Source organism: Cyrtonyx montezumae, unplaced genomic scaffold, assembly GCF_038088225.1.
Source record: "Cyrtonyx montezumae isolate F1298 unplaced genomic scaffold, pur_monq_1.0 scaffold_25, whole genome shotgun sequence".
In the NCBI taxonomy this organism is placed as follows: Eukaryota; Metazoa; Chordata; class Aves; order Galliformes; family Odontophoridae; genus Cyrtonyx; species Cyrtonyx montezumae.
In genome coordinates, this window is record NW_027071992.1 from 1,016,225 (window position 1) to 1,038,878 (window position 22,654).

Genomic DNA, 22,654 nt, shown 5'->3' on the forward strand with positions numbered 1-22,654 from the left:
ACACGCCACACTGAATCCTTCATATCACATACCGAAAATGATTTTATTTATCCATTTACATTAACTTGATATAAAGTCGTCGGGAAAGGTCAAATGATATGCTTTATATTAGCTCAAACATTTATTAAGAAACGCAAAATTCAATAAATTAGCACAGACAATAAGTTAAAACATAGCACGAATCGACCAGCATGTAACAAGAATGCTTCATCTACACAAAACATCCTATTTCACATTGTTTGCTCATTCCTCCAGCGGCCCTGCCCTGCGGCGGGGTGACCGGCACATGCAGGCGGGCGGGCCGCGGAGCCGGCCCGGGCGGGGCGGGGGCCGCGGCCGCGGCGGGCGCCTCCGCCGGCGGCAGCGGAAGATGCAGGAGGGACAATAGCAGCAGGAACGTAAATAAATGCATAAATAAACGTGGGGCAGATTGGCAACTAAACCGTCACGAAATCAAAGGTCCGAAAAAGGGAAGTGCTCTTGCTTTTTTTTTTTTTTTTCCTTTTTTTTTAACGCGCGTTTTGTGTTTTGTTTTTTGTTTTTTTTTTGCTTTTTTTTTTTTTTTTTACGTTTACAAAAACAAAAGAAAAGATTATGTTTTTTTTTTTATCCCCTTTTCTCTCTCTTTCGTTTGTAAATGCTTTTTCGAAATGGATTTGATTTCCCTCGGGCTCTCTCCTGCCGCTCCGCGCACCCGCTCGCCCGTGCCCAGACGGCGCTGCCGTCGCCGCGGACGGGGCGGGCGGGTGTCGCTACTCTCGAGAAATAAACCGAAACCAAAACCAAATCGCATTTCTTCGCAGGGCCGCTCGGACGGGCGGCGGGTCGCGGCGGGGGACGGGCGGGAGGCAGGGCCGGGCGCGGGGGTGCCCCTGGCAGCTGGAGAGAGGCGGCCGTCGGGGGGCGGGAAGGGTGGGAGGGGGACGCGGGGAGGGCTGAGGGGGTCTCGGCCCACAAACCAGTCCGGTGGCGTCTGATTTCAGATCCTGAGTCGACTCCCTGGTAAGTCAGGTGGGGGCAGGCGGGGGCCCGTCGGGGCGGGGGGCGGGGGCCGGGGCGGGGGCGGTGGGGCCGGGGCTCGGGGACGAGGACGGGCGAAGCGGGGATGCGGGGCGAGGCGGCAGCGGCGCGGGGCGGCGGCAGCGGCCATTAGGTGAAGCTCATGGAGACTGTGTGCTCTAGTGCTTTGCGGCGGAGGGAGGCGATGCTGGTTCCCCGCCACACGTCGCTGCTGTCCGGGGAGCTGCAGAGCTGCGGCGAGCCCGTCACGTTGCTGGGGCCGGGCAGCGACGCGGGCACCATGCCGGGAAAGGCGGGCTGGTAGAGGTGCGACTGCAGCCCGGCGCCGTTGGAGCCCGCCAGGCTGTTGGAGAGCCCCATGGAGTTGGGTGGCGGCCCGGCCGCCAGGCTGCACTGGGACAGGGACTGCGCCATGGCCTGCTGCCTGCCCAGCGCCGGCGGCAGCGGCAGCTGCGACACGCCGGGCATGGCGGCTGCGGCCCAGCGCGTGTCGTTGGCGTGGAAGGAGCAGAGGCTGTCTCCCATGGCGGCGGCGGCGGCGGCGGCGGCCGAGGGGAACTGGGGCAGCCCCGGCGTCGGCAGCAGAGTGCCCGGGGCGCGGAAGACGTTGGTCGTCTTCTTGCGCTTCTTCCACTTGGCCCGGCGGTTCTGGAACCACACCTGGAAGGCCGCAGCGACAGGCTCCGTTAGCGACGCCCGCCCCGTCCCGGCCCGCCCCGACCAGCCCCCTCCCCCCCGTCGGGCGCGCCCGGCCCGGCGCTAGGGGGCGCGGCGGGAGGGGCCCGCGGGGCGCGCTACGGTCCGGAGCGGCCCCGGCCCTCCCTATGCCTGCTCGCCCTCCCGCGTCCGCTCCGGACCCCCGCACCGCTGCTGCCCCACGAACCGCCGTGCGGGCGCTACGTGCACTGCCGCAACTTCAGGCAGCGAAAGGGTCCGTGTGCCTGCTCCGGGACGGGGCTGACCACAGCCCCCTCGCTCGGCAGGAGGTGAGGCACGGGTAGACGCGCCCGTCCGCACTCTTCCCCCCCTCCCAGAATGGTGAAACTATTAGTGCCAAAACGTCGAATGAAATACGCTACGGGGCAGAGCTTTGTGCCGGGGCGGCCCCGCGGGCAGCAAAACCTGACCCCGCCGCACGCCCGCCTTTCTTACTTTCATTCTTTCTTTCTTTTTTTTTTTTTTTTCGTTTAACGCAAGAGGTTTTGGTGTAAACAGTGCTTTGCGCCGTTCTCGTCGCAATCTCTATGGGGAAATAGCAACCAGCCTGGAACGGGGCTGAGCGCTGCCTCTCTCAGCAGCTGGACTTTGCCATTCAGTTCTGTGCATACCTGCACCGAGAAACACCAGCACCCATTAGCGGGGGCGAGCAACTGTAAAGGAACTAAATGTTATAGGAATAATCGAAAAAACGCGTTCAATTATGTTTTAGGGTTAATAGTTAAATTGCAGCTACAAAATCTTTTATGTTTCATGGTTTACTGGTGTTGTAAAGAATCTCCATCAGGTCTGATGGCCGCAGCTCATAGCTGCACCGCATATGCTTTTAAAATGTGAATGTTTCCAGTTGAAAACTGGAGCATGACAGATGAAAACGCAGAGAAAACCTGGGGGAGATTTTGAAAATGCACACATGGCACTCCAGAAATATATTACCCACAGGCACTCGGCAACTTTGGACTCCTTTTAAAATGCAGCTAGCACCTGAAAATTATTAATACAACAGTGAGAATCTAATGGAGGTTGGAATCTAAAAATCTGCCTTGATGATATCTGCTGTTACAGTAATATAGACATACTGTAAATGTATTTCAAAATATATAGCCCGTTTAATTCCCAAGCTATAAATGGGTTGGAAATAGAGAGAGAAGGGAGAGAATATCACTTTTTTTAGTCTTTTCTCTTTCTTTTTTTTCTTTTTTTTTTCTCTTTCCTTTTTTTTAATTTTTTTTTCAGGAGCCAAAGCTTTATGAAGATCTCATTGGAATCCAGCGGATGATTAATGTGAAGATTTGGTAGGAAATCTGGAGAGCTGTATTAAAGCTCAGATCTCAGGTTCATTTCGATCAGCCAGCCGTGAACTCTGGGCCGAATTCATTACACTTTAATAGTGCTGGGAGAGGGAGAAAATGCAATTTCTCATTCCATTAGAAAACTAGAAAATACTCTCAGCTTGTCCCCTATTAAGATGTGGCAGGTGACGGGACCATTGTGGGGGACACGGTCAATGGAATTACAGCACATTATTTTTGTTCGTATAAAATATTGAAAGGCAAGCCTGACTGTGCAGAAGTTATTTCACTGATTTGGTTTTTATGTAAATAAAATATTGAAAGTTAATTAATCCGTGCTAGAGACTAATGATTATGCTTATTATATTGCATTTGATCGCGTAATTTGCATGATTCTCGCATTGCTGCTTAATAAGCCATTCCAGGTTATAAATAATTCTGAAATTGGTTTCTAATAATGGCATGCTATAAAAAGAATGGTTTTATTACACCAGCCTGAAAAGCAGAGCAATATCAGACATGGAATTGGACTCTCGTTTAAGCACCAGCCGCTCTAATAATTATTTAAATGTATCATATACATTAAATACAGATCTAGGACTAGGGAAGAGGTAATTTATCCTGGCATCCAAAACCCTTAAAAACATATACAGCCGCTATAAATTAACTATTTATATCACTTCTTAATCAACGCGGGGCCCTCACGCTGCAAGAAATGTGTGGGCAATCTGTTAACTATAAAGAAAACTATAAAGTACTTGTATAAGAACATAAACCAATTACTATTTAATTTAAATTTGGTCAAGGAGCAGTGGTACAGCAGATTGTGAAGTAAATACATTTTACATAAATTATTTTGCACTAGATTACATAATGTTAATCATTTTGAAGTGTTAATTAAGAAGGTTGTGTTGATCTGATTACTTTTTAAACTACAGAACATTATTGTAAAAAATATTTAAATTGCTACCCTATTAAACTGTTTTTATCAGCAGCCTCGAGCTATTATCATTGGTTTAAGATTATGCTGAGACCATTAAAACACTTTGTCTTTCTTTCTACGGATTTCTTTGATGTGCTGTAAGAAAATAACTATTTCCATTTTATATTTTACTTCATTTACCACACTCCTAATATTGAAATTGGTATCATTAACCTTTGGGAAACCCAATAAAGTTTAATAGACCTCGTTTTCTTTTTTCATAGTCAGTTGTCCAATTATATTTTATTTGTGAATCTAATTTCTTTCTTAATTTAAACTAATTATGGTCCCGCGTAGGCTGGGTCAAATTGTTTTACTTTTTAGAAGCAGACGCGCATTTTCGGTCACATTTGAAAGCGGGGACGGTTTCTGTTGAGGGGTTTCTGCAGCCTGCCTGCCTTTGGCTGAGGAGCCAGGGCATGCTGAGGGGGGATTTTGAGAGCCGACGTTCCCGGAGCGCTGCCCTGAGCGGGGAGAGCGCATCTCACAGTGAGCGCTCCACTCGCGAAGTGCGCTGCTTCGAGGAGAGCCGGGCGGGCGGGCGCTAACGCAGCCCTGGCCGCGGAGCGCACGCTGAGCGGTCCGGCAGAGATGCATCTCTCCCTTTCTCCGAACTTCTCTCACTTGCTTGACTGAGTGGTTTTCTTATGTCGTCTGCGTGCAATGGTATGTCTCTGTGTGTGCGTACCTGCGCGTACTTTAGACGATAAATTGCTCCCTGCATGTCGAAGTTACTCGCTCCCTCTGCTGAATCCGACATTTTAACCGTGGAAACTCCTATTTTAGATACCTCTGAGTTCATCGAAGTCCCTTTTGGCAAACGCCTTTCTCACCTTTCCCTGTACTCTCCTTTCAGGACCACGAACAGCTGCCCCGCCGGTGGGGTGGGAGAGGGGGATGCGGGGTCCTCGCCGAGCCGGGGCGATTTCTCTGAGCCCACGGAGGGGCTGCCACCCCACCCCCAGCCTCAGGCTGAGGCTCCAGCGCCTTCCTTCGAGCTCGAGGAGCCCACGCGTGGGCCGTGGGCAGGGGCAGCTCCACCCGCGTCCCGCTTGCGACCACCGCGGTGCGGGCGTGTGGGGGACAAGGGGACAGCCCAGGACGCGCCGTCCCCTCGACCCTCCTGCAGGGACAGCGGAAAGGGGCGGGGAGTGTGAGAGTCCGGCTTAGAGCTTTCTGCCCAAACTGTTGCACTCGGGCAGCTTCTCCAGCTGAGGTTCGGGGACGCCAACTCCCTCCCCTTCCCACCAACTCTCCCCGGCCGCGCCCTCGAGCCCCGAGAAAAGGTCTACAAGGAGCGGGCGCTGCGCGGGGACCGCCGCACGTACCTGTACCCGGGACTCGGTGAGGCCGATGCGCAAGGCCAGCTCCTCCCGCATGAAGATGTCCGGGTAGTGAGTCTTGGCGAAGCTCCTCTCCAGCTCGTTGAGCTGTGCCGGCGTGAAGCGGGTGCGGTGCCGCTTCTGCTTCTGCTGGCCCTGCTGCTGTCCCGCCTGGCTGGGGTTCTGGCCGCCCTGCTGGCCTTGCTGCTTGTCGGCGTCTTTGGCGCTGACGGCCAAAGAGCTGGGATTGGATCCCACCGTGGTGATGTCCTCCCCCGGCAGCAGGGTGGTCCCTTCCACCGTGTCCGAGTTGGGGGCCATGTCTCCCGGGTGTCCCCCCGGATCCGAGCCCCCTACTCCCAGCCGGCACTTCACCGCCTCCCGGTGTCCCAGCAGCTCGGCCGCATCTTTCATCCCTGCGGAAGCAACGGAGCCGCGGTCAGTGCCCTGCAGCCGGGCGGGCGGCCCCCGCCTCAGCCCTGCTCGCATCCATCGGAGCGGAGAGGAGCACCCGGCCCGCCGGCCCTACCTCCCGCGGCCCGCGCAGCGCAGAGTCCCCGGCCCACAGCGGCTCGGGAAGGGGGAGAGAAAACTTTACAGCGAGCCGCTCCTCTTCCCGCTTAAATAACAGCTCCCCTCCGGGCCTCCCCTAACGCGGCGAAGGGAGGGGAACGGGGCGTGGGGAGGGGGCAAGTTTTGCCGGGCTCGGCTCGGTGTTTTCACAGCTGATAAAAGAAAGAAAGGCAGAGAGTAAAGAGAGTAAGAGATGAGGCTACAGCTGCCCCTCTGCCGGGAGCGTCTCCGCCCCGACTGGAGGAGATGGGAGCGGGCTGCCGGGCAGCGTTCCCTTCTCCCCTCTCTTCTCCGAAACAATGCACGGATGAAGAGCCACAGGGAGGTGGATAAAAGGATTTTGGTTGTTTTTTGTTTTGTTTCGTTTCGGTTTTGGTATTTTCTTTTTCTTTTTTTTTTTTTTAAAGAAAGAAAGGCGAGGAGAACGCGAGCAGGCAAGCAGGAGAAGGCCACCCCGAACTCCTTCGTAAATGCCAACGAGCTCCTCTGCCCTAAAATAATAATACTCATCGTAATGGTAATAATGCACAGGTATGTGTATAAAAACAAGGAAAAAGAGATTAAATGATCCGCAACTCGCTGTGGATCTGCACACTCCGTAGGTCTCCCTCTCTCCCTCTTTTTTTTTTTTTTTTTTTGAAAGACGATGTTAAATCAAATTAAACTTTAATACAGTACAATTACTTTTAAAGGAATTAGCCCATTTAGATCGCATTAAGGTAAAATAAGGAACAAATTGTCAATTTCCTGCCCCGGCTTCCGCCCCGCTCGCCGCCGCCGGTGCAGCCGCCGCGGGGCGGGGGAGCGCCGAGGAACTCACCGAGACGGGCGTCCAGGAGGTCGGCGTGAGACAGCATCGCGCACCGCTCCAGGGCGAAGGCTGTTCCCCCCCAAATTTTAGCGGCCTTAAGTTATTTAAAATAGATATAAGATATAAGATATAGATATATATAGATCGCCTAAATGAAAGAAAATTCGGTGTGTGGTTAAAAAGGGGGTCTCTTGCATTATAATGTCCTTTAGAGAGACGGGGAGGTGCTTAACACTTCAATGAACCCGTGAGCAGCTCGGCGCGGGGACCAATCAGGAGGGCAGCCTGCAAATGTCAGCGCCCGGAGCGCCCCGCTCCGCCCGCCCGCCGCCCGCCCGCCGCCGCCCCGGCCTCCCGCCGCCGGCCCGCGCCGCGCCGCCGCTCCTTTCCCCGCTCCGCTCCCCTCCGCGCCCGCCCTCCCCCTCTCGCCTTCTCCCTTCTCCTCCAAGTGCGCAGTGGCCGCCTCTCTCCCAGCTCCGGGTCACCCGTGATTTATCGGGTTTTATGATCATTCCTCTTCTCCCTCTTTCTATTTCCCGTGCCTTCTCGGAGCGCGCCCTCTGCCCCGAACAGATCTGGCTCCCGAGGGTGGCCGCGAGCCCCCCGCGACACCGCGGGGTGCGAACGGCTGAGCGCCGGCGGCCGCGCGGCGGGGGCCGGGCAGCGCTGCCCCTCTCGTCCGAGGACGGCGGCGGGGCCGACGGCGGCGGCGGGTGGACGGCGGGACGGCGGCTCCCAGCCAGCCCCGGCGGGAGAGAAAGTCCCACGAGTGCCCCCCAGAACGGCCCGGCCCGGGGGTCCTCGCCAGCGCCTTCCACTCGCGCTCCTCCCGCGTCGCACCGCATCCCCCCGGTAAAAGGGAGCGAGCAGCGCGTGTCCCGGCGGGAGCGGCTCGTCACTCCCGCGCCCGGATTTCGCGATTAAAGTTTCCAAGTTCGGCTCGCCGGCAAACTCAATTTAAAGCAGTAAATAAAGTTAAATGCTTTTTATTTTCCTCTTGAATATGTTAAACTACTTGAACAATTTAAAGTGCTTTGCACAAGTGAAGCGAACCATTTCTAATGTTCTGATTTTTCAAAGCCAGCCAACAACAAAGTTTAGATTAGTAATATATTTCTAACCAGAGTAATTTTCAAGATCATTAGGCATTTATGTAATTAGTGCCAAATCTATAAGCTTTTATTACGATTATTAGAGTAAAATCAGTATAAATTTGTACTAATTTACTACTGTTTAGACTTGGCTGTCAAGCCAAGAGGTTCTTATTGTAAATGATAACTGAGGAAATTAAGTGCAAAATTCTGTACCATTTCTGATCCGCTCCTAAACAATCCGTTTCAATTGTATTTGTAGCAGAACATAATGCCCTTTTAAAGTTATTTGACTTGTATTTTTATTTGCAAAACAAGAAAAATACCCTCTACCCAGGCACAATGAAAACTGATATTTACTACTTCCAACTTGATTAACATTGATTTTTAATTCAAAAGTGATGCAATTAAGATTATTCATTTAGTGTAAATAAAGCTTCCACCAAAAAGGGAGCCTGTTGAAGTCTGTGTTAAATAATATAGCGCCAATGGCCTTTTTCCCTCCGTCCGATTGACTTATACGAAACATTGTAAATACTGCATGCGAACAGATGCAAGAGTGGTTTTGTTTGCAGCTCAGATGTGCAGGGTTTCGGCAGCGCCTGAATGAGGAGACAAAGGAACCGGCAGACCGATCTCTAGGGCAGTTTTGCTGCCCCCTTTTTTTTTTTTTTTTCCCTTTCTCTCTCCTCTCCACTCAAATCTTTGGCTACATTGATTCAGTTCAGCTTTCGTGGTGTCGGGTTGTTGCAATGAACCTGAGTGCCCGGGAACGGCAGCTGAGAGCAGGGAGAGACCCAGAGCCGGGCCACAATTTAGCTGGAGAGACACAGAGAGAAAGAGATAGAGGTGGGGTGGGAGTTTCGGGATTTTTCTTGTCATTTTTTTTTTTTTCCTTTGGAGGGGCGGGGGTTTGGGGGTTGAATGAAGGTTGGAGGAGATATCTTATTTATTTATTTTTATTTTTTAACTTAAATGTTAATTTTTTTTTCTTTGAAAATCACTGTTCCTCTGCAGCTCCAGCGGAGAAAGTGAAGCCCCGGCGCTGAACGTCCCCGAGAACCGCCCGCGGCCGATGCCGGGCGCCGAAACCCACGGAACGGAGCCCCCAAAGGCGCCACCGGAGCGGCGCGGGGCCGGGCTGTGCGTCGCCGGCGGGGAGAAGGGCAGCGGGTGGTGGCGGTGCCGGGGCGCGCGGCCTTTTCGCTGCCGCTGCGGCTCTGGCCCTGCCGGAGCGCGGTCGCCGCGGCTCCTCGCCGGAGTTGGAGAAGGGTACGGGTTCGGCCGGGAGGCTTCGGGGGCTCCGGATGACCGCAGCTACTGGGGAAAGGGGCCGGGCGGTGTGGGTATGGGCAGCCTGCTTCTGCGGAGCGTAATGCGGGCAGCAGCGCGGCGTGCGTGTGTATCTATGCCGTGTTGTTGTGTGTTTCAGGTCGATAAATAAATGTGTAATAGTTAATGTGCAGACACATCAGAGTAATAACAATGGGATGAAATCAAAGGATTATCAATCTCTGTTAGTAACTGCTGAATAACAATGTTGCAGTGTGATTGATAGCGCGCTTCATTTTATGACTTTTCTATTGCTCTTGATTTTTATAGCAGTATAAACAAACTAAATCATTTCTTCCAAGACTTCAGAGCGCAATCGTCTTAGGGGAAGAGGGGAAATCAGAGAAGGAAGTCCGCAGGAGGGAGAAGGGAGAGTGGGGCTAACACTTAAGCGTGTCAGAGAAAAAATATGTCTATGTATACGTAAAAATCTCTAATCACATTCCGTTTCCACACGCATTTGTTTTGTCAAGTGCCTGAATTCACCTGGGCAGCGCTGGAGATGTATTTACAAGGATTCTATTCCCCGTCATCTTTCCATTTTCCCAGTGTAGCCAGAAAACTGCCAGTCAAGTCCATTCCCTGTTATAATTTACGGTATTCCCCACATGATCATAGGAACTGAAGTTCTTAACAAGGAAAAGCTTTAGCACAATGGCCCAAAATCTTCAGAGTGACAAGAGTGTCTTCAGAAATCACTTCAGAGCAAAGTAAAAGGATTTTCTATGACGGATCCAGTGATTTTTCCTCAATAAATAGGTTTTAGATTGTTACACACACGTAGAACTGGAACAAAGGGAACTACCAGAAAATATATTGGTTGCCCCTAATAAAATTTATTTAGACAGTTTACTTCTCATAAAAAATAGAGATTGAATTTCGTACAGGAGCGCCTGCCAAGGGGCTTGGCACCGGGAGATCGTCTCCCCCCTCGCCTTCCCACTCTTGCCCTTCCGCCGGGCCCGATCCGGGGTCCGGGCCGGGGCTGCCGCTCCCCGCCTCCCCGCGGGCCGCCGACCGCCTGCAGAAGGGCTGCGGGCCGGGGCGTGCCGCCGCCACAACGACGTAACCCCAATTCTCCGGTGCTGTGACCCCGGGAAAAAAAAGGGGAGAGAACTTTACAGCCCCCGGCGCTCTCCCCCTCCCCTCTCAGCTAAACTCAAGCCCTGATTGAATGAGGCTGTAATATAAACAAGTGTATTTAACCAATTCTGCTCTGATTTAGGAACAGAACCTTCTTTTAGCAGAATAATTATATTTGGAGCAAGAAACACGATAAAATAAGGTTAAACTGCTAAAGTCGGCGGGGTGGCTTGGCGTAAATGGCTGATCAGATTTGTAATTTGATATTTTATTTATGTATTTATTGAGCAACCATCCAGTTAAGGGGACTGCTGTATGCAGAGCAATGTAATTGCTTTTTACACTTAGCACACGCTCCTGGCGTTTATCAGACGTAACTTTGGGTTGCCTGGCTTGTTCGCGCTGCTTTTTTGGTATCTCCAGACGGCAGAGCTGAAATATCGGATATTATTATTCACATTCCCGCTCCTCAGTTCTGCATTGTAACATTGTTCGCTTTAATGAGAGGCGCCTCCCTCAATAATTAACGACCTCACATTTCCCTATTTTCTTGCCTGATGAAAAGAATCAATTTTAATTCATTGTAAATTACAGCTATGCTTTTGTGTGTTATTTGCTTATAGAAAACAAATCAAGTGACTTAGGCTCCTGTTTACTTTTCCACATCGGCACAGCCTAAACACAGATGACAAATCAAACTATATCCTTTCGTTAGGCGTAATTTGGAGTTAAGAAATGGAAAAACATAAACACGTGTTTTTATTTCAATAAACCCCCTCGAAAAAAAATGACTTATTTTGAAATGAAGGACAAGGCTGCCAGCAGCTACAGATCCCAATTTATTCATTCTAGTCAGGGCTAAATATGATGATCATCGCTGCTTTACGACATTAGGCTGCATGCAGCATTTTGTAGCTGTAATAAATATACTTCTTTGATAGCAACTTTATGAAGTTTAAACACATCCGAGGCAAGAACGATCGCAGCTGATAAGAAACGCAGCCGTCAGGCGTTCAGAAAATAGCCTTTCCGAGAACGGCGCGGAGAGCCCGAGCCTCTTGTCATCTTTCCTCAAACATGTTTATGAGCATCGTTTTCCTATTTGCTTATTTATCTAAATATCTGTATCTCCGGCTAAGTCAAAGGCAGCATCTCCGATTGTCTCCTCGCTGGCAGGCTGCAAGGAAGCGCTCGACAGCGGAGCGGCTTCTTTAGATTGAAAGGATGGCTTCTATCAATTAATTTTCATCAGAACTATGACAGCCAGTCTTTTGTGGGGAAAAAGCTATTTTAATACAAGGTACGCCTGGCACCCCCCTTCCACCCCCACCCCCCGACCTCCTCCGTCCAAATGCAAACTCTGCACACACGAAAGTCACCTCCTCCTCACCCCCAGCTTTGTGTGTATGTATTTATGTATAGTCTTTTGTCTTATTAATACAAGTTCAGAAACTTGGATACGTCGGTCTCTCGTACAGCGCTCTGCGTTATTCTTCCTATTTGGTCAGGCGGGAATTACCGGGGTTACTCGAAGCGAAGGGATCACCGGTACGAACCAAACACGTCTGTCTGGGGAAACAGGACGGTTCTAGGAAGACTATTCCTACTGGCGTTTGAAGAGTTCGTTTAACACGCTCGCGTATTTATTATTATTATTATTTTCTTTAATGCGAAATTTCCCCGAATGGCCGGAAAAACGAGCAGCTAGGCATGGCGATGGCACGACGTACATCACGGGCTGACGTGGAGTGTTTAACTTTCTCCTTTTTAACACCGCAGTTTTAATCTCTCCGATTACATAGGTGGTATATAGTAATAAGAAACATACATATTTTGTTTGTATGTGTTAAGTTCGCTGCTTTTCTGATTTCTATTTACTCAAGATAAATAATCATATATCAGTTATTCAGTTAGGTGACAAGTCTAGTAATTGGAATAAAAAGAAAATATCTCATCCTTATCTCTTCCTATAACTAGATATAGCGCTAATAAGACTGCATCAATCTTATCTGGCAAATAAATAAAATAGACAAACAAACAAATTCGCCTCCAACAAGTTAATGTGGTGTATCTGAGTGGAAAGTAGATATTTTCACGCATTCTGGAGATGAGGAGTGACTTTTAATAAAATCACAAGAAAAACAAATGTAATTCTGTAAGCAATTTCAGAGCTCAGCCATCTCTCCCGCGCGCCGTTACTTTAGCATTCTCCGCCCGTCCTAACCTTTTCTTTTAAAAACCAGTTAGTTTCAGAAATATGACTGTCACTCAATCTGGGACCTTTCGATCCACCTTCCTTTATTATTTTGGGGACAATTCTAGAGGTAATATGGCTTATTTTACAAGGATGATTTTTGTTGACTTTTTTTTTTCTTCTTCCCTCTCCCCTTTAACCCCCCCCCCCCACACACCCCTTTCCACCCCACCCCCCTCTTCTTTTTCCCTCTTGCCCGACTGCGGCTAATTCGGGGCGTCTATATTCACTCAATTAGAGAAATCTAAAGAGAAAATCGATCTTCCATCTGCAGAAATGCCAGCTTAACAAATTAGATTCTTGTTTCGTGCAGGTGATTTGGTGACAGTCGGGGAATTAGAAGTAATAAGTTGTTGTGTTGGAGACCACCTCCCCGGCCCCGGCCCTCCGCCCTGCCCCCGGCCGGGCCCCGCCGGGGAGCGCCGCGCCCGCGCCCGCCTCGGGCGCCTCCTCCTCGGGCCGGGCCGGCGAATAGCCACCGCCACCGCATCTCCCGCCGTAATTAGTGCTGCTGCCCTCCATGTGGGCTCGATTAAACCGTGATTTAGCCGAAAGAAATATAATTATGGCTGCAAATAAAATAATCAGCATTGAAGAGCGATTTCCTTAATGAGATGGAGCGGTTGCACGTCACGGAGTAAAGGGGTCTCATTAAGAGGTGGTAATGAGGCTTGGGTGAATATTGGGAGTTGCACAAAATATCCGAACCGGTGAAAAGCCTAGTGCCGGGCTCCCGCTGCCGGGGACGGCCGGAGCCTGCTGCCGCCCGGCCCCGCAGCCTCAGACCCGCGGGCACCGCGCTGCCCCACTGCCTCGCTATGCCTCTGCCGGAGCACGGGAGCCCCAGTGCCCGTGGCCCCGCGCCTGGAGAGAGGGATTTTCATTACTGCTAATTTTTTAAAAGCCGTCAGGACAGCCGTTTTTAACGAGAAGGGCAGGAATGCTCAACAGATCCCTCCTCCTGTGTGCCCATTGTGTCCACCCACAGCCCGCTGGGCATCTTGGCTGCCACTATTGCTTCGTTTGGGTGATGGGTGATGTCCCCAGCCCGGCAGCCACGTGAGACCCAGCCTGGCCCATCCACGAAATGGGAAACAACAGCTGTGAGAGCACGAGGCCGTGCCTCGCTGGGCCTCAAAGTGAAGAAGGCTGCTCATATCCTAAATGGCAGATGAGAAAGAACCAAAGCTGTGGGCACACTACTGAGCACCAGGGCGGTTCTCACCAGGCCAAGATGCAAAGACAACCAGCTGACAGTCATCTGCTGCACACGCACGGAGCCTTGCACTGAGCTATGGAGGATGGTGATGCAGTGCCATGATGGAGGGACGGGGGCAGGCAACCTGGCCTGGGCTCGTCGCAGTTCTGAAGGGCTGGGAGAGGAAAGGCCAGGCAGGAAGCACCATAGAGCCCAGGACAGTGTGAGGGGGCACCACCACTGTTGGCCAGGTCGGTGGGGGGCTGTGTGGTGCTGTCCTTCTGCTGAGGGGATCACTTTGCCATCACTGAAAGGCAAGGCCCAGTGTTGAGTGGAGTGCTATATTTACATAAAATAAAAGGGAAGCAAATGGGGTAATAGGCTGCATAACGCTCCCTGGGGAAATTACATGCTGGCTCTGCTGCGTGATAGAGGCAAAAACGTTGTTATGTGTTCACCCCCCAGCTTTTCAGTACGTGTTTTAATAGTATAAAATTGGACACATCTTGGTGTTCTTTTTTGTTGTTGTTGTTTTTTTTTTTTAACTAATCAAGAAAAATGGCTTGCATACGAAATACTAAAATAAAATAAAGGGCAGGATATTTTTCTTCCCTTGCTTATGCTCTCAGTAACTTAAAGAGAATATGGAATCCACACTTTGTTCTTACTGTCAGCAAGAACAGTTCTCCCCTCAGCCCAACACCCGCACCACCTGGTAAAGGTCAGGTCTCTTGATGAGGAAAAGGTCTGTGTGACATTAGCACAAAATGAGGGAATGCTGCGCTGGCAGCGGAGAGCTGAGAACCATGAGACCAACAGAGCCCCTTGACTGAAGGCACTGTCCAACGCTCTGACCCCAGTGCAATGTGTTTTCCTGATGGCTGCCTCTGTGCATGCAGTGTATGTGTGCACGTAGAGGGTTTTGTAGTCCTACACTATTTGCAACAATATTTATTTGTTTATTTTCAGAAGTGCTCATCACAAACAGTCACGTTCATCTCCCATTTTAGTACTTTCTAAAATGACAGAAACATGCAGGACTGGCTAGGCTCTAGTTTTTCAGGGTATCTCATTGGGAATAATTTTGTGTATAGCCATAGTACGCATTAGAACTCCAAAGCAAGTCCTGGAAACTGTTTTGGTTTTGTTTGTTTGTTCGCTTATTTTTAAATGATGGACTTCTAGGAAAAGATAAATAACATTTCACATCTTTTGGTGAGGTACAAGAAATTGTGTATCCCATTTAGCAAAAAAAATTGTGTCCCAGGAGACTGTGCTACTGACAGACTGGAGAGAGATAAGATGCTTTTTTCAGAAGAATGCTTTCTGATAGGGTTTCATTGTTGCACCTTCTACCAGAGTTTTCTTGACCTGCATGCTGTGCTCTGAACAGATTCAAACTTCAAACTGCCTGTGGTCTTCTCTCTTCCTGATCCATGCTGCCAGTGGCTAAGGTTCGGATCATGGTTGATAATGTTTGAATCGCTGCTGTCATAGAAGAATTTCTGCTTCCGGAAATACATAATAGTGAATGGGACTCTTTTCCCGTATTTCTGCTCACTCAGTTAATCGTACAGACCTGAACATACATGGTGTTTATTTTTTCACATTTAAATCTAACTGACCCTCTCAACTGAAAGCACCAGCTTGTGTTGTAGCAGCTGCTTACTGTAAGCAGTGTGACTTAAGGGAAACTGAGACACGGCACTTGGGGTTTTGTTTACTCCATTGCTGTAGAAGCTACAGTACTGAAAGTCATCTTTTTCTTTGTTCTGCAGATGAGGAGAAGGCATGAAATATTCTAATGGCAGAATATACTTTTTGTATTGCCAGAGTGTTTGGGCTTGAGGACCTATAGAAGAAATATTTCATTTAACTTCAGAGCAGTGGGCAAGCATTAAGTCGGCAGAGCCCTAGGACCTCATTTATTTCCTGTATTATATAAGAGTTCATGACTGCAGCCAGCCAGACTGCAGGTGCCTGGTGGACATGCACTGGGGAAGACTGCATTCATCTCATTAACAGAAACTTTAATTCAACAGCACAGAGATGTATCGCAAGTTGTCTGTGTATGTGATAACTGGCTTACTACATTTACTTTCACCAGGTATATATACAGTAGGTGGATTACTTCCAGCCTTGAATAGTATAATTTGCTAGAATTAGTAGAACTCTGTGAAAACACACTGGAAAGTTGAAATAATTTAGGATCCATAGAAGATAAAGAATTAATGGCAGTGGTGGCCTATTGGAAGAACATACTGAATAAAAATGTCAGAGTCTAGGATCTCCAACATAACTTCTGCCTTTTTCATAGTCTGATGATGGCAGGGACAAAGATGGGCACTGTCAGATGTTTTTAGACATGGTGTACTGGGCTTTCTTTACTAGTACTGGAAGCAATGGTAGCAGTGACATTTTGTTCCTGTTGGTTTCCGTTCACTGAGAGTGAGGAACTAGAGAGAAAGTCATGTATTAGGGCACCCAAATTGGGGAGGGAGCCAGAACACAATGTGGAGCTTGGCTGCTAGTAATCAGCAAATCGAGTCTTCATTTGCAGTGCTGGCCTCTCTGAATGTTAATAAAGTTCTGCTTCCTTCCTAAGTCACATTATTTACAGCTAATGAATCAGCGAGAGGTTGCAGGGGAGAGCCTAGTGTTGGGGACGGTGACATGCTGGGGGAGGAAACCTCCTGCAAGTGGCCTTCTTTACTTTGGATGGCTCCCAGCTGTCACTGCTCTTCTCTCCTGTGATGTCTTCAGAGTATGCCTTCCTTGTGCACTGCAGGGGAAGAATTAGAGAAGCAGAGATAAAATAGCCCAATACACTCAGGATAAGTGTGTTCCCTTTTGAATTCAATGTTTGAAAACAGTAGCTTGATCCTTGGACTGCTTATTGAGATTCCTAGTGAGAGTAAGAACTCGAAGAGGGCTTGTCTTTATATAAGTGTTGGTAAAACTTCTCTCACCTCAATGTAGCTCAGAAAGTAGCTGACAGGTGGGTGAATGTTTTGTTTTGTGATATTTTATAAGGTCTTCATCCCGATCTGCAAACCATGCTGTTGTGATCATCTAGCCACAGTAAAATTTTTAGCACTGTGTATGTGCTTTCAGGCAGCTGTGATGTTTTGGAAGGTAGGGTACTTTGGTCCTTGGCTTGAGTAATGCATTTGCAGGCCAACTCGCATGTACCCAGTCTAACTGCCTGCCAACAGGCTCTCCAGATCTTACCCCTCCTCATCCTGCCCTTTCACTCTGATCACTTCAGTCAGATTTACCACAGTCAACAACTTGAGTTCTGGTGCAGAACACTTTAAAAATCAGCTACAGATTGAAACAAGCATTTTCATGCGCTAATCTTGCAATGTATGTAATCTGCCTCTTGTAAGAGAATAGTTACTCCTGCTTGGTTAACAATACTATCTACCAGTAGTACAATATACTGCATACTTAAAAATATCCTGTAATTAATAAGTTAATCTTAAAACTATTAGTGCTTGCAGGGGTCAAAGTATCAAGATGTTCTGAAGCCTACATGTTTGAGCACAAAGTATTTCTTGCTTCTTCAGTTAGTTGTGATTTGTTCAACTGACAACTTTCACCAAGGACAGAAGTACTAAACATGAAATAATACTGACATCACATTACCACTAGAAAAAAAAATCTTAAAACACAATTTATTTTATAAAAGAGCTTGCAGAGGCTAACTGATTTGCTGAAGAACAACAAAAGTGCATCACTGTTGGTAACCTGTCCCTGATGACTATCTACTTCCTTGCCTTATAGTGGCTCTAAAACCAAGTAAATTTTTTTTCTGTGTCTTGCTCATCAAAACTGTGGCTAGTGTGTAAGTGTTGCTTAAAGAAAAAAAAAAAACATAACTTATTTTTCCACATTTTTCTGTTTGAGCTTCATCAGGGAAAAACAAATCTTGAGTGTATATTGGCTGTTTCAGAAGGATCTCAATATGAAGAGGAGTACATATCTTTGAAGTTAAGCCAGCTGTAAAGTGTCCTTGATCTTACACAACTGATGACTTTGCAATTTTTGAGCAAGGTTTTATGTTTTACAGTACAAAAAGAGAATATTTGTCCAGCTCCAGCTGAGTCTTTCATTAAAATCAAGTAGAATTTTTTTCTGAAAGGTGCAGAAGGGACTGGAGTTTTCTGTTTATCCTCAAGATGTTTACAGTCTTGGCAAAACTGTCTAACCTTTTTTACCTTAACACTTCATTTCTGTAATTTGTCTTGATCTTACTCTAGCAGTACACCTCTTAATAAGAATGTAGTTAAATGACCATGTCAGGTCAGCTCCAGGCTCTTCTGAATAGGCAAGTATTTGGGAATTGAATTCTTCCCTCTCTCCTCTCTATTACCCAAAAGAGAAATAGTTCTGCCTTGGAACCCTTAGTTTAGCATTTGCCGTATGATATTACACTACCTTTATTGGCACCTCTGTTCTCACACCCATCCTTTGTTCTGTGTTGTTTGTTTTTTGTTTGTTTGGGCTTTTTTAGCTGCTGTTATGTAAGTGCTTGAGTTCAAAGACAAGTACATTGGTTGTCCTCCTTCCAGTTTCCAATATACCTCTCAGTTCTACCTAACTGTGGAAACAAACTGGTTTCCAGTATGAGCTGTGTAGTCTGGCTAAGAGTCTCAATGTCTCAGTTACATTTCTTTAAGGTCTTTTCTTGTCTCACTTGCTAGTTTGAATGAGCATTGAGATCACAAAACTCTTTGGGCTATTATTTTCCATTATTTTTACAGTGTCTTGGCACAGCAAGGACCTAATGTGATGATTCTTTAGATGACATTTCTGTGTAAAGGCTCAACAACACTCCGAAACAGACTGGGTTCACCACCACACTTCATGTAGACTGGTAATGCTTCTGGTTATTTATTTAAGTTGTTTTTAATGTAGTACTCTGTGATTTGTTTGCAGTGATTTGTGAACTGCTTTGTTTTGATCAGTGGACAAGCTTCTTGTTTTTGACTAGCTTCATCTAGTGCAACACAGGATACATGTGTTTTGTCAGACATCTTTGGTATGGGTTCTCCAGAGTCCATATTACCTAGAAATTTCCAGTTGATTCAGCGTTCCTCAAAGCAGAGGGCAGCACTCCAGATGTAGCAAAATGAAAGTTGGTACCTGTATCCTTTGAAAGCTAGTCTGTTAATGAATTATGTATTATGTTAATGAATTATGTATTATGAATTATGAATTATATGTAGTTGTATCTTCCCAATATCATTACTTAAAATTGCAGTTTCATATATATATATGAATATACATATAAATATATATATATTTTTAGGAATAAGTTTACAGCTTTTTTATTTGCCCAATTGTGTATTTTTTCTTCTTTTACACATTGTCTAGAAAGTAGCTTACTCTCTTGTGATGGCAAGATATTTTTTTTAATTATTATTATTTTTTTGAGCATCACAATTGTGTAAGTGGTATTTGTTGCATTCATAGAGGTAAGGTCAACCAGTAGCTACTGGTCATGATGCAGCCTTTGGGCACCCCCTAGTTCACCTGTTTTTTTCAAGGATTGATGTTTTACATGTTTCTTACCCGTTTCCCTTGAGCATTGGATACTGGCCTTTGTGTCCCCTACCCTACCCAACCCCCAGCTCAAGAGAAAGAGAATACAGCACCTTGCTGACACAAACGATATAATCAAGTTTCCTGCATTTGGGAAAATTGCAAGAGTCAACACATGCGGAGAATTAGGGCTGATCTTCACCCTGAGAAAACTGCATTCTTTGCCCACGGGGTTAACTACTGGCTTCTGTTGGCAGAAGGGTATTTGGCAGAGTGAGCCTTTGGTCCTGCCTGGCAGCAGGACTTGTTCTGAGCTTTTAATAATTGTGCAGCATGCTGGGTGATGGCTTTTGAATCTCACAGGTTCAGCACCAGTTCAGCTTGACACCTAGGTGACCTGGTTATAGGTATTGTGTAAACAATCTGAGAGAATGCTAGTTCTTTTGTGGAGGCATTGATTTTTACACACACACACACACAAAAACAACAATGAAGTTTATCTTCCGTGTTGAAAACGGGATAAATTATGAAATAGACTCATCTGATAAATTATTTTTGAAAGGTATCATCATAATTGAAAGTGTAGTTTTTTTGTTTTTTTTTTTTCTTCCCCTGGAAATGCATAGAAACTGTAAAACAATAAGAAGCCAAAGCTCTAAAAGCATCTAGAGAAATTTCGTATTATTTTCATAAACTAATCTACCCATTCATATCTATCTGTGTAAACTAATTACTTTTTTAATTAGGTAGCCTTTTTGATTGCTTGTGAAGAACTGTGGTGAAATTTACCACTAATTACACTGGGGCAGGAGGAGGTTGCTGGATTGCTAGGAAGAATGAGCAAATTGTATTTCCTTTTGTTGAAACGGGGGGCAAGCAGTAATTGATACATAAATAAAGTGCTTATTTTTCCAATTTCAGCCTATACAGCTTCTGTTAACCTTACTAATTGAGGCTCTTTCTCTGGGTCATTGGGTTTCCTTCCCTCTGACGTAATGTCTACAGGAACTGGAGAACAATAAGGGAAGCAATTTGTTGCAAGGTTAACTTTTCCTTCTTCCTGTTAAGGGTAATGTATAGGTTGATTGGTTCTAGATTTTGGATTTCAGTGAATTCCAGTGATATTTGATCAAGAATGTTGGATTCTAGGTCATTCTAGCAAGTAATCTGTGAAGATCAACTGCTTTTTTTTTTTTTTTTTTTTTGAGAATCACCCCCTTTCCTTCCCCGTGGTTACATACACATTTAGAAATCTGTGGAATTGCTGGAGTTGTACATCTCTTGTGCTATCTCCTCTGAAGCCCTGGCCTTTGGATTTATCACGAGGCACATGCTGTATATAGTAATGCATTGCAGACAAGACTATACATGAGAGAGAACTCAATAAGTGCATCTTCTTTGTTTTCCAACTTTTATAAAGAGCCACTGTTGTACTGGATCCTTATAAAGAGTGGATGTCCGAAGAGATGAAGTAGTTAAGGCATTTAGGCCATAAATAGCACATTTTCTCCTCCTCTCACTCAAGTGTTAAGGCCAAGACTATAGTGATTTTGCTGCTTCCCTCATAGTTTCTTTTAGTAGGCTTCACAGTTCACTTCTGGTATCATGCAAGCTCCATCCTTCAGTTCTCAGCTTTGGATCAAACTCCTTTACCTGAATAAGTTGCTTGTGCGCACTGTCAAGTCAGAAATTTGAGGCACTTCTGGCTAGGCATTAATGGCGAGCGTTCAGAAACATGAATAAAACCAAGAGGAAAGTCAGGCAAAATGACCTTATCTGGATTGTAATCCACTTCCTTTCTCCAGGAGGATCACTTTGCACTCCTTTAAGACTTTAATGTGCAGTACAAGGTCTCAAAGGTTTGATATGAAATTACCTCTTTTGAGAGAACTCTGAGGATCACTTCATGATGCTGCTGTAGAGGGATTCAGCTGTGTCATGAAACTTGCCATGTACACATTTCTGTGTGGGTGGATGAGCTTTAGGGATCAGTTCTGCTCAGGGAAAGATCTGCTACAATCCCCTTTTAGATGGCTTTCCCTGTGGGTATGTTTCAGGCAAGACCAGCTATACCTGTGTGATTTGTAACCAAGCCTCCTGGCCCAGTATCTCAGTCCTGAATTAGAGTTATCTGTTTTCTCAGGGATGAGGAACCATGCTAAATTTCTTCTATGCCACAACTGAAGCTCATTGCATTTTGCTTGACCTGCCAACCAGAACTTTATTTATTCCTTCCCTCCACTGTCTTCTACACACTTGGGGAATGCTGCCATTGTCACCAAACATATTGCACAGGTTAAAACACCTGAATTAATTCCACCATTCTGTACAGACCATATTTTAGTCATCTTGGTAATTTCCACTGTTTTCCTGAGTTTCTCCAATTTGTTCATTCATTTAACTGAAGCTTCCAACTGCAGTAATACTTCTAGATGAAGTCTTTGTGACATGAAGGAGAGCGCTGAAGGCTTTCACCAGAGGTATATGAGATGAGTTGCCAAAAAAACAGTATATCATTCTAAGAAAACAGAGCAATTCACTGGTTATTTTCTTTTTTTTTTTCCTTTATTTAACTGGCAGATTTGGATTTTAACTGCCTTAGATAGCAGTAGGGAACATTCAAAAACTGACTTTTTGGATAGCAGATAAAGCCTTTTTTTTTTTTTTTTTTTTTTTTTTTTGCCAGCTCCTAATGTTTGCTGCTGCCTAAACTTCTTGCTTAGTGTACTCCATTTTTTAAGTGTCAATTTGAAAGTACAAACTTTGTCAAAGTCAAAATCTGACAGAGCATCATGGAAATTGATAATTATATATCTATGTATCTGTATCTATATATATTATTTTGCAGATCCACAAGCACTAGAGATGTATGAAATGGTTGCCCTTGCATTAAGTGTGCCAATTGGCTTGACTGTGCAGTTAGTCTCATTTTCCTACTGCAAGGCATTTAGCAGAGCTTCTAAATGTGCATTGCTATACTGCCACTATCCTTTTTGAGTATTTAAAATCTAAACACGTACGTATAGTTAGCTCATCCCTAGAGATGTATGTCACAGTTCTTTTATGTGGCTACAGGATAAGGGCTTACTTGGATGTAGGTTTACTTAACTCTTGGATCTGATATGCACACTTCAACTTAAACTGTTTTGACGGGTAAATCTCCTTTTAATGTATGCTGTGTGATCACTGCAAAATTCTGCTAAATCATAGAATAGCTTGGGTTTGAAGGGACATCAAAGATCATTCGATTTCAATCCTCTGCCATGGGCAGGGCTACTAGCCACCAGCTCAGGCTGCCCAGGGCTCTGTTCAGCCTGGCCTTCAGCTCCTCCAGGGATGGATCATCCACACCTTCTCTGGGCATCCAGTGCCACAGCCTCAATTCCCTCTCAGTAAAGAATTTTCCTCCTTACATTTAACCCCAAATTTCCC

At 46.6% G+C, this 22,654-nt stretch overlaps 1 protein-coding gene across 1 annotated transcript; it reads right to left on the reverse strand.

Annotated features, from left to right (window-relative positions):
• Positions 1 to 995: 995 nt before the first annotated feature.
• On the reverse strand, positions 996 to 6,763 carry OTP (orthopedia homeobox). Its single transcript, XM_065739748.1, has 3 exons — positions 6,727 to 6,763; positions 5,340 to 5,749; positions 996 to 1,680 (listed from the first exon to the last, which is right to left on the reverse strand). The coding sequence occupies exons 1-3, from the start codon at positions 6,761 to 6,763 to the stop codon at positions 1,150 to 1,152; spliced, it is 978 nt and encodes a 325-aa protein (XP_065595820.1). The 3' UTR covers positions 996 to 1,149.
• Between the last annotated feature and the right edge of the window lie 15,891 nt (positions 6,764 to 22,654).